The sequence below is a fragment of the Anolis sagrei genome, chromosome 11 (assembly GCF_037176765.1).
Source record: "Anolis sagrei isolate rAnoSag1 chromosome 11, rAnoSag1.mat, whole genome shotgun sequence".
Lineage (NCBI taxonomy): Eukaryota > Metazoa > Chordata > Lepidosauria > Squamata > Dactyloidae > Anolis > Anolis sagrei.
The window spans coordinates 8369212-8383869 of NC_090031.1; the positions used below are offsets into that span (position 1 = coordinate 8369212).

Below are 14658 nucleotides of genomic sequence, written 5' to 3' on the forward strand. Positions count from 1 at the left end.
GAGACCTTTTAGGAAGTAAAATAGAAAAAGATTTATTTATAAAAACAGATAACTACTTCTGAGAGGCACACAACGCTTGACTTGTTACAAAAGTACTACAGCTTGATGGTTGCTAGAATAAGTTTGTCAGAGCTAATCAAGCAGATTTAGCTGCTAGTAACAAAAATCCCTCTCTACTTCAGAGAAATAGTAATGAGCTTCTGACTAACCTATCCTAGGTAGCCCCCTGAGTTATCAGCTAACTCACCCCAGAGTTCTTCTTGCTAACTAACTCAGTCTAGAGAGCTAATCTCTTGGGCTATCTCCCCCAAGAAATCAGGTTGCTGTCAGCTAATCAACCCTGTCTGACACAGACTCTCTCTCCCTGAAAACACAGTTTCCAAAACACTTCTTCTCCCACCAACTCCCAGTTCTCAACTTCACAGAAGCTGAAATTTCTTCCCTCCTAAGACTTGGCTCCTCCCATCTGCTCTAGCCAATCCCAGGAGACTCCAAACTCCTCCCATCTTCTATCTATCCTCACTCAAGATGGCTGCTTCTGTGGCATACACTCCCAAAATGGAGGTTTGCCATACTGTTATCCAGGCTTCCTTTCCGGCCTACTAGGTAAGATTCACTATATATTTTCATTCACTGGACCAAATTTGGCACAAATACTCGAAACGCCCAAATTTGAATACTGGTGGTGTTGGGAGGGATTGATTTTGTCATTTGAGAGTTGTAGTTGCTAGGATGTATAGTTCCCCTACAATGAAAGAGCATTCGGAACCCCATCAACGATGGAATTGAACCAAACATGACACACAGGACTCCCATGACCAACAGTAAACACTAGAAGGGTTTGTTGAGCATTGACCCTGAGTTTGGGACTTGTAGTTCGCCTACATCCAGAGAGCACTGTGGACTCAAACAATGAGGGATCTGGACCAAATTTGGCACAAATACTCAATATGTCCAAATGTGAACACTGGTAGAGTTTGTGGGAAATAGACTTTGACTGGGATTTATAGTTCATCTACAATCAAAGAGCATTCTGAACCTACCAACGATATAATTGGGGCAAACTTGGCACACAGAACTCCCATGAGGAGATAATGCCTCTAGAACATGGCCATATAGCCCGACAAAACCTACAACAACCCAGTACTGGAAAGGTTTGGTGGACACTGACCTTCTGTTTGGGACTTGTAGTTCACCTACATCCAGAGATCACTGTGGACTCAAACAATGATGGATCTGGACCAAACTCTACACGAATACTCAATATGCCCACATGTGAACACAGGTAGAGTTTGTGGGAAATAGACTTTGACATTTGGGAGTTGTAGTTGCTTGGATTTATAGTTCATCTACAATCACAGAGCATTTTGAATCTCACCAACGATAGAATTAGGCCAAACCCCCCATACAGAACCCCCATGTAGGCCACAGCAACGCGTGGCAGGGGACGGCTAGTAAATAAATAAAACAATAAATTTGAGCCACCAAGGGTTTAACTCACTGTGTTACCGGGGGCTCCATCTTGTGACTGAAAATCATGTTTTCTTTCCAATTTTTAGCTATTTTCAGCCTTGCTGCGATTAGTAAATTGCAGATTAACTCCTTTATCTCTTGTGGTATTTTAATGTTCTTACCGATCGCATAAGGGACCTGATTCCAGCTGAAATGGAAGTCCGACGCCGACGGCTGGACCAGAAACGAGCCCCCGTTGAAGGGGCACACTTTGCGGTAATAGCAGACATCTGGAACGAGAGGTTGACACCATCACGCTCGATAATAAGAAAGCGGCACAGGCCAAACAGAGACGTGGACCTGGCAGGAGAACAGGACGGAGCGGACGGTACTTACAGTTGTAGCACAAGAGCAGGCCGGCCTCTCCATCTTCGTACACATCAATAGCTGCAACAAAATTAACCTGCAATGACAACGGGCAAGGGTAGTGGGAGGGCGGGAGGCTCGCTCTACGGCAATCTCTTCGAGAACAATTCGCCGGCGTCACATCGGGCGGAGAGGAGGCGCCGCACTCCCTGTTGACTCCATCAAAAGCGCCGACTGACAGCCCACCCCGTTCTGCAATCATTTCACACCTCAACTATCATCCTGCTGGTGATGTCAGGGCTCTGTGTCTTGCCTACACAGGTACCTATTGATCTACTCACATTTGCATTTTTTCGAACTGCTAGGTTGGCAGAAGCTGGGGCTAACAGCAGGAGCTCACCCTGTCCCGCAGATTCGAACCACCGACCGGGGGGCTTTAGATACTCTTCTCAAATCCCCTAATTCCCTCTCCCTCCTGTCTTAATAGTGGGGCTGTCGTGGTGCAGCGGAATAAACCACTGAGCTGCTGAACTTGTTTGTGATATACATTGCAGGTTCGATTCCGGGGAGTGGCGTGAGCTTCCGCTGTCAGCCCTAGCTTCTGCCGACCTAGCAGTTCGAAAACATGCAAATGTGAGTAGATCTGGTGGGAAGGTAACGGCGCTCCATGCAGTCCACATGACCTTGGAGGTGTCTATGGACAACGCCGGCTCTTCGGCTTAGAATTGGAGATGAGCACCACACCCCAGAGTCAGACATGACTGGACTTAATGTCAGGGGACAACCTTTACCTTTTTTTTTTTTTACCTATCTAAAGCTTATTCTGGCAGTCTCTATGAGACAAAACGGAGAAGAAGCCCAAGACCCCTTCCATAAAATAATAAAATCTGCTTTGAACTGGAATATATGGCAGTGTGGACTCATACCACCCAGTTGTGGGATTTTCTGCCTTGATATTCTGGGTTATATGACTGTGGAAGGGCCCCTAGACAGGCAATTGGGAAAGATGAGAGCAGTGTCTAACTGGGAGAAAAGATACTACAGACTCACTGAACTCCAACAATATACACACACTTAAGTCTGAACCCATCTCTCCTGCAGATCTCATTCTCTTGCCATTGCGGAGAATGGTATTCCCTTCCTCCCTCAACAACCCATTTGCCAAACACTTGCATGACTCTTGCAGAAAAGGCAACAGTCGTGGGCAGCAGTAACAGAGCTGGATCGTTTGGATGACCTTCAGCGTCCTCCCTCCCTCTCTGTCCACCTTCAGGCATCTCAAAAGGAGGTCAGCTTTGCCGAACCCTTTTATGGAAGCACGCCAGAACCTACCCTGCTTGCTTCGACGTGATGCAAACGGTAGGCCTCCCCAGTGCTCTCGTTGACCAAGTCGAACTGGTGCCGGTAAGCGACGCAGATGAGGTTGTCGTTCTCCCCCGTGGGGCCGTCCACCAGTGCCATGACCACCGGGACGTCGGACAAGCAGATCTCCTTGAGAGGAAGGAGAAGACTCCATTGAACTCCAGGGTTCAGGGACCTACCAGGTAAGACTGAATGGTGTTGTACCTGGCTCCAAGCCACAAATTATCAAATAATTACTATTATAAAATTATATTATTACTATTATTACACTTTATTATTATTATGCTATTAGTAAATTATTATTATGAAATTATATTATATTATAACTATTATTACATTTTATTATTAGTAAATTATTATTATTATTATTCTTGTTCATTCATTCAGTCGTCTCCGACTCTTCGTGACCTCACGGACCAGCCCACGCCAGAGCTCCCTGTCGGCCGTCACCACCCCCAGCTCTTTCAAGGTAAGTACAGTCACTTCAAGGATGCCATCCATCCATCTTGCCCTTGGTTGGCCCCTCTTCCTTTTGCCTTCCACTTTCCCCAGCATCATTGTCTTCTCTAGGCTTTGCTGTCTCCTCATGATGTGGCCAAAGGACTTCAACTTTGTCTCTAGTCTCCTTCCCTCCAGTGAGCAGCCGGGCTTTATTTCCTGGAGGATGGACTGGTTGGATCTTCTCGCAGTCCAAGGCACTCTCAGCACTTTCCTCCAACACCACAGCTCAAAAGCATCTCTCTTCCTTCGCTCAGCCTTCCCTAAGGTCCAGCTCTCACATCCGTAGGTGACTACAGGGAATACCATGGCTTTGACTAGGCGGATCTTTGTTGCCAGTCTGATGTCTCTACTCTTTACTATTTTATCGAGACTGGACATTGCTCTCCTCCCAAGAAGGAAGCGTCTTCTGATTTCCTGGCCACAGTCTGCATCTGCCGTAATATTTGCGCCTAGAAATACAAAGTCTGTCACGGCCTCCACGTTTTCTCCCTCTATTTCCCAGTTGTCAATCATTCTTGTTGCCATAATCTTGGTTTTTTTGATGTTTAGCTGCAACCCGGCTTTTGCGCTTTCTTCTTTCACCTTGATTAGAAGGCTCCTCAGCTCCTCCTCGCTTTCCGCCATCAGAGTGGTGTCATCTGCATATCTGAGGTTGTTAATGTTTCTTCCAGCAATTTTCACCCCAGCCTTGCATTCCTCAAGCCCCGCGCATCCACGCATGATGTGTTCTGCATACAAGTTAAAAAGGTTGGGTGAGAGGATGCAGCCTTGCCGTACGCCTTTCCCAATCCTGAACCAGTCTGTTGTTCCGTGGTCAGTTCTGACTGTTGCGACTTGGTCCTTGTACAGATTCCTCAGATAAGAGACAAGGTGGCTTGGTATGCCCATCCCACTAAGAACTTGCCACAATTTATTATGATCCACACAGTCAAAGGCTTTAGAATAGTCAATGAAGCAGAAGTAGATGTTTTTCTGAAACTCCCTGCCTTTCTCCATTCTCCAGCGGATATTGGCAATCCGGTCTCTCGTTCCTCTGCCTTTTCTAAACCCAGCTTGAACATCTGGCAACTCTCGCTCCATGTATTGCTGGAGTCTTCCTTGCAGGATCTTGAGCATTACCTTATTGGCATGAGAAATAAGGGTCACAGTACCAAAGTTTGAGCAGTCTTTAGCATTTCCCTTTTTTGGTATGGGGATATACCATAAGTTGATTTTTTCCAGTCTGATGGCCACGGTATTATTACTAAATGATATTATTACTACTATTAAATTGTAGTATTACTATTATTAAATTTAATTATATGCTGTATATATTCAATTTTATCATACCTATTTACTGTATTATTATAAGTGTCTTATTTAACTTTAAGTGTCTTATTAGTAGAGTTTTAGTCAGTTGTATCAAGCTTTGCTGTTTGGTTCGATCTGGTGGTATGGCCTAAGGGCTAATCAATAAAATGTATTTATTTATTTATATTATTATTATTAAATGATATTATTATTGTCGCTATTAAATTAGATTATTACTATGAAATGATATTATTATTGTCGCTATTAAATTTGATTATTACTATGAAATTATATTATTATTACTATACTTAATGTCAGGGGAAAATCTTTACCTTTAGTTATTATTATTATTATTATTATTATTTCTGTATCAATGTTAGAAAAGAAATGTTATCTGAAAATGTTAGCCACAGATGCAGGCGAAACTGTCAGTGATATTGGCCGCACAGCAAGGCAGGAACACAATCAATCACAGCCACTTTAGGCTATAAACTACTTTATTTACAGCTATATACATTAGAAGCTACTTAACACTCAGCACACCCTACCGTAACATCGCCAACACACAGTCTGTTATCAGTACTAGTCCACACCTCTTGCATTCTAGAGTGACGTATGACGTAAGACAAACAACAAACAACGCTGCGTCCATTTGCTCTACACACTTGATTTATGACCCCTCTAGGAATGCCATTCCCTCCATGGTTCAGTTAACTCTTTCCACACAGGAATACATTACTCTCGGCACACTACTGCATTTTAAACATACATACTTTGAAATCTATATTATAAATTGCAAACAACTTCAACAGAAATATCAGGAGGAGAAAATGCTGCTAGAACACATTGGTCATGTAGCCTGGAAGCCACACAACAACACCCAAGTGATTCTAGCCTTCGACAATACAAGCCTCCAGATTTAAGGAAAAGCGGGTCTCAGTACCACAATTGACCCCCGACTCACCCGGATGTACTGGAACTCTTCCACGGGGGACTCTGACTGCGGAGACATTGAAGGCGGGCTGCTGAGGCCTTCCCATTGCCAGAACTTCCGGGTGATGAGGAGCAGCTTGTTCCGGATGGCGGCCACGACCCGCAGCTCGTTGCCGTGGTGGGTGTTGATGGCATACAAATGGCAGCCTGGAAAAGAGAAAGAGATTTGGGGCTACCAATGACTGCCTAGGAAGGATATCTCAGGAGTAAACATTGTCAGAGATAATGGAAGTGGATGAGCAATCCTTTTGTGAATCACAACTGACTGAAGGCCCGCGGGTCAAATCCGGCCCTTCATAGCATTATATGTGGCCCTTCTCCCAATGTTGGACTACAACTCCTGCCTTCCTCATCATTAGACATTATCATGGACTAAAGCTGATGGGAGTTGAGATAAAGTCTCCCCTTTGGGGGAGATAAAGCAGGGTATTAATAAATAGAATAATAATAATAATAAGTCCTAGACACTTGGGAAGGGTCCAACGTGTGATCCAATACAACAGCCAGCAGAGTGATCTTGTTTGCTGTGGACTCTTGTTGTGTTTCTAATAATAATAATAATAATAATAATAATAATAATAATAATAATATAAAATAATAAAACGGAAAATATTACACAATACGAGGATTTAAAGATCGAACTGCAAAGACTCTGGCACAAACCAGTAAAGGTGGTCCCAGTGGTGATCGGCACACAGGGTGCAGTGCCTAAAGACCTTGGCCTGCACTTAAACACAATTGGCGCTGACAAGATTACCATCTGCCAGCTACAAAAGGCCACCTTACGGGGATCTGCATGCATTATTCACTGATACATCACACAGTCCTAGACACTTGGGAAGTGTCCAATGTGTGATGCAATACAACAGCCAACAGAGTGTCTGCTGTGGACTCATCTTGTGGTGTTTCAAATAATAATAATAATAATAATAATAATAATAATAATAATACATCACACAGTCCTAGATGCTTGGGAAATGTTAGACTTGTGATTTTGCGATACGAAATCCAGCATATAGATCACGTTTGCTGTGATATACTGTGCTTTTGTGTCAATAATAATAATAATAATAATATATCACAAAGTCCTAGACGCTTGGGAAGTGTTAGACTTGTGATTTTGTGATATGAAATCCAGCATATAGATCTCGTTTGATGTGACATACTGTGCTTTTGTGTCAATAATAATAATAATAATAATAATAACAATAAATCACACAGTCCTAGACGCTTGGGAAGTGTTCGACTTGTGATTTTGTGATAGGAAATCCAGCATATAGATCTTGTTTGCTGTGACATACTGTGTTTTTGTGTCAGAATAATAATAATAATAATAATAATAATAATAATAATAATAATACATCACATAGTCCTAGACGCTTGGGAAGTGTTCGACTTGTGATTTTGTGATACGAAATCCAGCATATAGATCTCGTTTGCTGTGACATACTGTGTTTTTGTGTCAATAATAATAATAATAATAATAATAATAATAATAATAATAATGTCACACCTGGAAGGCTGCAGTTTGTACTACTTTGTTGGTATAATGCAGGCATGGGCAAACTTTGGCTCTCCAGGTGTTTTGGACTTCAACACCCATAATTCCTAACTTTCTTTGGAAGGAAAGGCTAGATGGAGATCTGTTGGGAGGGCTTTGGTTGTGTGGCAGAAAGACTAGATGGACTAGATGGCCCTTGGGGGTTGGACTAGATGGCCCTTGGGGGTCTCTCCCAGTTCTATGATTGAACCCTGCATATAATACAGCTTGTGTGAGAGAGGTCTTCAGCCCCAACCAACTCCAGATCACCTTTTGTTTTCTCCAGCTTGTTCTCCCTGCAGTCGCATTTGCTCTTGATCTGCTTGCCTTCGATGCCTTTCTGGACGGCGCTGAGCCTGAAGACCAGGAGCCGGGAATCCTTTCCTGCAAGGCAGGAAGCATTAACAGAGGCATTCATGGGAGATTTTAAATCAAAGCATCCAAACAACAGGATCCACAATGCCATTTCCCCCAGCTCTATGTTTCAGTGCGTTCTCCTAATATTGCGCTTCTTACCTTTGTCGGCTCTCGCGATCAGAAGGTCCAAGGTCTCCAGGATGTGCATCTGCTTCACTTGCAAAGTTTTATCGAACACTAGAGTCGAAGGCTGTCCATCTGGAAGAGATTGAAAAAGACATTTCACAATCCCTTGGCTGGAAAATGGGCTTTGTTTCCTGATGCTCAGGAAAGCCACTATAATAGAAACAATATTGAATATTGTGTCCAATTCTGGGCACCACAATTGAAGGGAGATATTGACAAGCTGGAATATATCCAGAGGAAGGCGACTAAAATGATCAAGGGTCTGGAGAACAAGCCCTATGAGGAGCGGCTTAAAGAGCTGGGCATGTTTAGCCTGAAGAAGAGAAGGCTGAGAGGAGACATGATAGCCATGTATAAATACGTGAGAGGAAGCCATAGGGAGCTTGTTTTCTGCTTCCTTGGAGACTAGGACGCAGAACAATGGCTTCAAATTACAAGAAAGGAGATTCCATCTGAACATGAGGAAGAACTTCCTGACTGTGAGAGCCGTTCAGCAGTGGAACTCTCTGCCCCGGAGTGTGGTGAAGGCTCTTTCTTTGGAAGCTTTTAAACAGAGGCCGGATGGCCATCTATCAGGGATGCTTTGAATGCAATTTTTCTGCTTCTTGGCAGAATGGGGTTGGACTGGATGGCGCACGAGGTCTCTTCCAACTCTATGATTCTCTGATTCAGTGCAAAGAGAAGAAGCAGAGCCTAGTTACCCTAGACTCAACAGGCCTATCCAGTCCATTTTAACTTGTGTATTCTAACCTGCATTTAATCTGTGTTATTATTATATTATCATTTTCATGTTTATTTATATCCCGCTATTTCTCTCCACAAGTAGAGAGATATACCTGTGCTTATTTGTTGTATTTATTTTAACAATGTTTTGCTTTATTTCGCTGTTTTAAACATGTTGTGGAGCTGTCTCTTCACAGACCTGTCGGGTTATGACACTGTAAATATTGCCTCCTCCTGAGAAAAAATGTATAATATCACAAAGGACGGCCACCTCACCCGCTTCATAGGAAATCGGCTACAAAACAGGATCTTTTTTGTTGAGTTCCAGGGCCAGAGAAGCAGATGGCGGAAACAGAACCATCCATGTTCAACATCTACACAAATGACCAGCCACTGCCAGAAGGGACAGAGAGCTTCATCTATGCTGATGATCATGCCATCACCACTCAAACAGGGAGCTCTGAAATGGCTGAACACAAGCTCTCCAAATTCTTATTGCCTATTACAAGGAAAACCAGCTGATCCCTAATCCATCTAAAACACAGACGTGTGCTTTTCACCTTAAGAACAGACAAGTATCTTGAACTCTGAGGATGACCTAGGAAGAAATCCCACTGGAGCATTGCAACATACCCAAATACCTGGGAGTCACCCTGGACTGTGCTCTGACTTACAAGAAGCGCTGCTTGACTATCAAGCAAAAAGTGGGTGCTAAAAATAATATCATACAAAAGCTGACTGGCACACCTTGGGGATCACAAGCAGACACAGTGAAGACATCTGCCCTTGTGCTTTGCTACTCTGTTGCTGGGTACCGATGCCCAGTGTGGAACACATCTCACTACGTTAAAACAGTGGATATGGCTCTTAATGAGACATGCCACACTATCACAGGATATCTACACCCCACATCACTAGATAAATTATACTGTTTAGCCAGTACTGCACCACCTGACATCCGTCGGGAAGTAGCAGCCTGTAATGAATGGACCAAGATATTTGACCTCTCCGGCCCATCCTCTGTTTCGATATCAGCCAGTATGCCAATGACTTAAATCAAGAAATAGCTTCTTGAGATCTACAGAGATAGTCGCAGGAACACCTCAGCAAGCAAGAGTCCAAAAGTGGCAGGCTAAAACCCGGAACCTGAATCAGTGGCTGAGACCAGATGAGAAACGCCCTCCTGGACACACAGAAGACTAAGTGACTTGGAAGACGCTGAACAGACTGCGCTCTGGCATCATGAGATGAATAGTCGACCTTAAGAAATGGGGCTACAAAGTGGAGTCTACGACATGCGAGTGTGGAGAAGAGCAAACCACAGCCACTTACTACAATGCGGCCTGAGCATTGCCACATGCACAATGGAGGACCTTCTCACAGCGATACCAGAGGAATGCCAAGTGGCCAGCTTCTGGTCAAAGGACATTTAGTATAATCCCAAGTTTTTAACTTTGTGGTTTTTATATACTAACTGTAGTCTCAATTTGCTTGTGACATGATAAATAAATAATAAATAAAGCAATCTGTCACAAATTTACACATTTGTGAGTAGAGTTGTGCATCTATCTACCAACCGTCTAAGAGCAGGACCCCGACATCCGTAGAAACGAGCAGCGATTGTCCCCAGGAATCAGCACAGAAGACATCGTGTGGGAAATTGCTGCAGAAACATTGGGATTCCCAAGGCTGTGGAAAGAGGTATTTTATTTTTTTGTAAAATTCTTCTTCTGTTCCACACACACACACACACACATATGGATCCTGCTGTGTATCAGCTTTAAGAGGGTCCTGGGTGCAGGAAAAAAGTATATTTTTAATTAACAATCTTCTCTATTTGTGTAAAACCCAAAGTATGTCTGTTTATGCCACTAAGGTTGTTGCTAGGTGAAGTGGCCCTCTGAGAGGGAGATTCTCTCATAGCAGGAGAAAGGGAGAGAGAGAGAAGAAGGAAGGAAGAGATAAGAGAAAGAAAGGGAGTAGGAGGGAAGAAGAACAAATGAGAAGAAGATGAGGGAAGGAAGGAAGGTAGGAAGAAGAAAACAAGAAGGAAAAAGAGGGAAAGAAAGGAATGGAGAAGAGAGAGGGGATGGGAAGAAAGAAAGAGAAGGAAGGAAGGAAGGAAGGATGGAAGAGATGGAAGAGAAGGAGGAAATTTGAAGGAAGAGGAGAGAAAGAAAGGAACAGAGAAGGGAAGGAGAGAGTGGGAAGAAGGAAAGGAAGGGAGGAGGGAGGGAGGAAGGAAGGAAGGAAAGAAGGGAAGAGAGGGAGGGAAGGTGAATTTAGAGGAAAAGGAGAGAAAGAAAGGCATGGAGAAGAGACAGGTTAGGAAGAAAGGAAGAAAGAAAGAAAGAAAGAAAGAAAAGAAAAGAAAAGAAGGAAGAGATAAAAACAGGAAAGAAAGAAAGGGAGTAGGAGGAAGAAGAAAGAATGAGGGGAAGAAAGAGGAGGGAAGAATGGTAGGAAGGAAGCAGGAAGGAAAAAGAGAGAGAAAGGAATGGAGAAGAGGGAAGTGATTGAAAGAATGAAAGAGAAGGAAGGATGGGAGAGATAGAAGAGAGCAAGGGAAGGAGGAAATTTGAAGGAAGAGGAGAGAAAGAAAGGAACAGAGAAAGGAGGGAGAGAGTGGGAAGAAGGAAGGAGGGAGGGAGGAAGGAAAGGAAGAGAGGGAGGGAAGGTAAATTTAGAGGAAAAGGAGAGAAAGAAAGGCATGGAGAAGAGACAGGGTGGGAAGGAAGGAAGGAAGGAAGGAAGAAAGAGGGAGGGGGAGAGAGAGGAAGGGAGGGAGGGAGGGAAGGAAGAGAGCAATGGAAGGAGGAAATCTGAAGGAAAAGGAGAGAAAGAAAGGACTTGAGAAGGAAGGGAGAGAGAAGGAAGGAAGGAAGGAAATGGGAAGAAGGAAGAGAGGGAGGGAAGGAGGAAATTTAGAGGAAAAAGAGAAAGAAAAGAATGGACAAGGGAATGAGGGAGAAGAAAGAAAAGGAAGGAAAGGAATGAGAAAAGGGACAAGAATGGGGGTGGGTGGGAAAGAAGGGCTCTTTTTTAGTAAATAATAAATTAGGCAGTTGGTTCACAGTAAGCAAAACCCATTTGGGTTTTTTTTTTGAGCCAACTCTCCTGTTTTCAAGCACCATTTAAAAACCCAAACTCACCTCTTTCTTGCAAAGGCTGGCGGTTGCCAAAATGGCCGGGGCATCGCCTCTCACAATCATTTTGAGCTTGAATGCCTGGAAACCCAATAATAAAGACGTCACTTGCAAGTAGATAGACAGCCAGATAGATAGCTATTTGACTATGCCCCACAAGGTTTCCTCTTCATGTTTTGTTTTGTTGCATTCTTACTTCTTCTCCAGGGAAGCAATCTTGTTGTTTGTCTCCTTGAATTGCATTTCCAGATAGAAATACTCCTAAGGATGGAAACTCTCCTTCCCCCACATCACCATCATTATATTATTATTATTATTATTATTATTATTATTATTATTATTATGTTTATTATTATGTTTATTATTATTTTTATGTTTATTACTATGTTTATTTATACCCCAATTTTACTTTCCCCATGTTTTAATGATATAACCAATTAGGAAGTGACATTTATAACCCAGGAACAAGAATCGTAGTACTACATAGTGTTGTTATGATTGCGTTTGGAAGAGTGTCCCTGTAATGCACACATACCTGGCCAAGACGGACAAACTCAGCTTGGCGAGCCTCTTCTTTTTTCCGGGCCGATTTCGGGGATTCGGGCAAGACGTCGCTGAAGGACCTCCTGTTGAGCATGTTCTAAGCAAAGCCAAAGAAAGGTTGACCAAACGAGCCAAACTTTAAAAATTTCCTAAAAATCAGTGGATGACCAAAACATTCTGAAACTTGGTGGGATTACAGTTGTAAATGTTGCCTACAAGTGTGCCTCGTTTCCTCCTGATAACCATAAATATGACAGAAAAATGGAACAAATCTTAACGAGACCATTACAAGGTTTTGGAAATTTGGATTACAAGATGGAAATGGGACCCCTACGAATCTTTAGGAAGCGAAACAGAGGGCCATCCAAATCTCCGAAATGAATTTGCACACCTTTAGTTTAGGGTTCCTGCTTAACTCAAAGGGGTCAGACTGGAAGCCCCCCCCCCCTTTGACTCCGACCCAAACGCATGGCGGTCCAAAGCACACCTTGTGCATGTCGGGCATGAGGTCCTGGTACAAGGAGCGGATCAGCATGTCCAAGGTGCGCTGCCGCTTCTGGGCGAAAGTCGGGGTCTCCAGAGTGGCCTTCTCCCCGTTGATCACTGAAGAAAGAAAAATTATTTTTCCTGTTATTTCCTACATCTTGTTGTTCATTTTTAAAATAAAATGTTTGTAATGTTTTTATTATTATTATGGCCATCTGTCAGGAGGGGTCAGATGGTGCTTTGCCTGCCTGGCACAAAGAAGGGGGTTGGACTGGATGGCCCTTGGGGATCCCTTCTAATCCTATGCTTTATTGGTGGGCCCATATGTTATTTATTTATTTACAGTATTTATATACCACCTTTCTCACCCCTGGGGGGACTCAAGAACATAATCAGGATCTAAACAAAGAGCTTTTAAAATCCTATCTTACGTTTCACGAGCAGAAAATCCCTGAATTCCTGGTGGTCCGTAAAGACCGGCGGAGAGGGAAGTGGGGGCCCAAAGAGAGGGACGCTTTCTTCCGAAAAGATCTTCAGCCTGGCAAAGAAAAGAAGCAGGGAGACAATGAATGGGGAAAAACGGGGAGGTCCTTGGTATCCAAAGCTACAGTATTTTCCCAAAAATAAGATTGGACCTTATATTAATTTTACATCAGCTCCACAACTTGAGTTTCAAATGACTTATCTGATTGTGATAGATTATTATTACTATTATTGTCAAAGTCTATTATTATTATTATTATTATTATTATTATTATTATTGAATGGCTTGTGTGGCGGCCAAGACCCACCTGTAGCTATCGTTTTGCTTGTTGTATCTCACTAAGGCAAAAATATCTGCAGCAGGAGTTAAGAAAACCTTTCCTTCTTGCCTTCCATCCCTTGACATTTCTGTTAAATGGCAGTGCAATTTATAAATGAAAGGAAGGGAAAATAAAAGGTCGAATGCAGCCAAATTCTTAACACAGACCACAGTTGGTCCGTTGCAGATGGAAGATTTTGTGGCACAATGCAGCCGCCAGTTTGGAAACAAACAAACAAACAAGTGTGCAATGCGGTCTGGAAACAAACAAAACAAGCATGTAATGCGATCTGGAAACAAGCAAACAAACAAAAAAGTATGCAATGCAGTCTGGAAACAAACAAACAAGTGTTCAATGTAGTCTTCAAACAAACAAACAAGGAAAGAGTGCAATGCCATCTGGAAATAAATAAGGAAAGTGTGCAATGCAGTCTAAAAACAAGCAAGCAAGCAAGCAAGTGTGCAATGCGGTCTGGAAACAAACAAAACAAGCATGTAATGCGATCTGGAAACAAGCAAACAAACAAAAAAGTATGCAATGCAGTCTGGAAACAAACAAACAAGTGTGTAATGCAGTCTGGAAACAAACAAACAAGTGTGCAATGCGGTCTGGAAACAAACAAACAAGTGTGCAATGCGGTCTGAAAAAAACAAACAAATGTGTAATGCAGTCTGGAAACAAACAAGTGTGCAATGCGGTCTGGAAACAAAGAAACAAGTGTTCAATGTAGTCTGGAAACAAACAAACAAACAAACAAACAAGTGTGCAATGCGGTCTGGAAACAAGCAAACAATGTGGTCTGGCAGCAAACACAATGCAGCCACCAGATTGGAAGCAAAAAAAAAAAAACAAACAATGAAGGAAGGAAGTGTGAAATATAGTCTGGAAACAAACAAGGAAGTGTGCAATG

The 14658-nt window shown here is 42.9% G+C and overlaps 1 protein-coding gene across 2 annotated transcripts in view; it reads right to left on the reverse strand.

The window, feature by feature from the left end:
• The window catches only part of GARNL3 (GTPase activating Rap/RanGAP domain like 3), a 72087-nt gene that overhangs the window by 7066 nt on the left and 50363 nt on the right, over positions 1–14658 (reverse strand). For both annotated transcript variants that reach the window (XM_067471843.1, XM_060757373.2), the window contains exons 13-24: positions 13737–13782; positions 13377–13483; positions 12947–13062; positions 12452–12556; positions 11923–11997; positions 10348–10459; positions 8021–8119; positions 7775–7888; positions 5936–6111; positions 3151–3309; positions 1849–1915; positions 1635–1742 (exon numbers count right to left, since the gene is read on the reverse strand). In XM_067471843.1, coding sequence (XP_067327944.1) covers positions 1635–1742; positions 1849–1915; positions 3151–3309; positions 5936–6111; positions 7775–7888; positions 8021–8119; positions 10348–10459; positions 11923–11997; positions 12452–12556; positions 12947–13062; positions 13377–13483; positions 13737–13782 — 1284 coding nt within the window. The remainder of the gene's footprint in view (positions 1–1634; positions 1743–1848; positions 1916–3150; positions 3310–5935; positions 6112–7774; positions 7889–8020; positions 8120–10347; positions 10460–11922; positions 11998–12451; positions 12557–12946; positions 13063–13376; positions 13484–13736; positions 13783–14658) is intronic.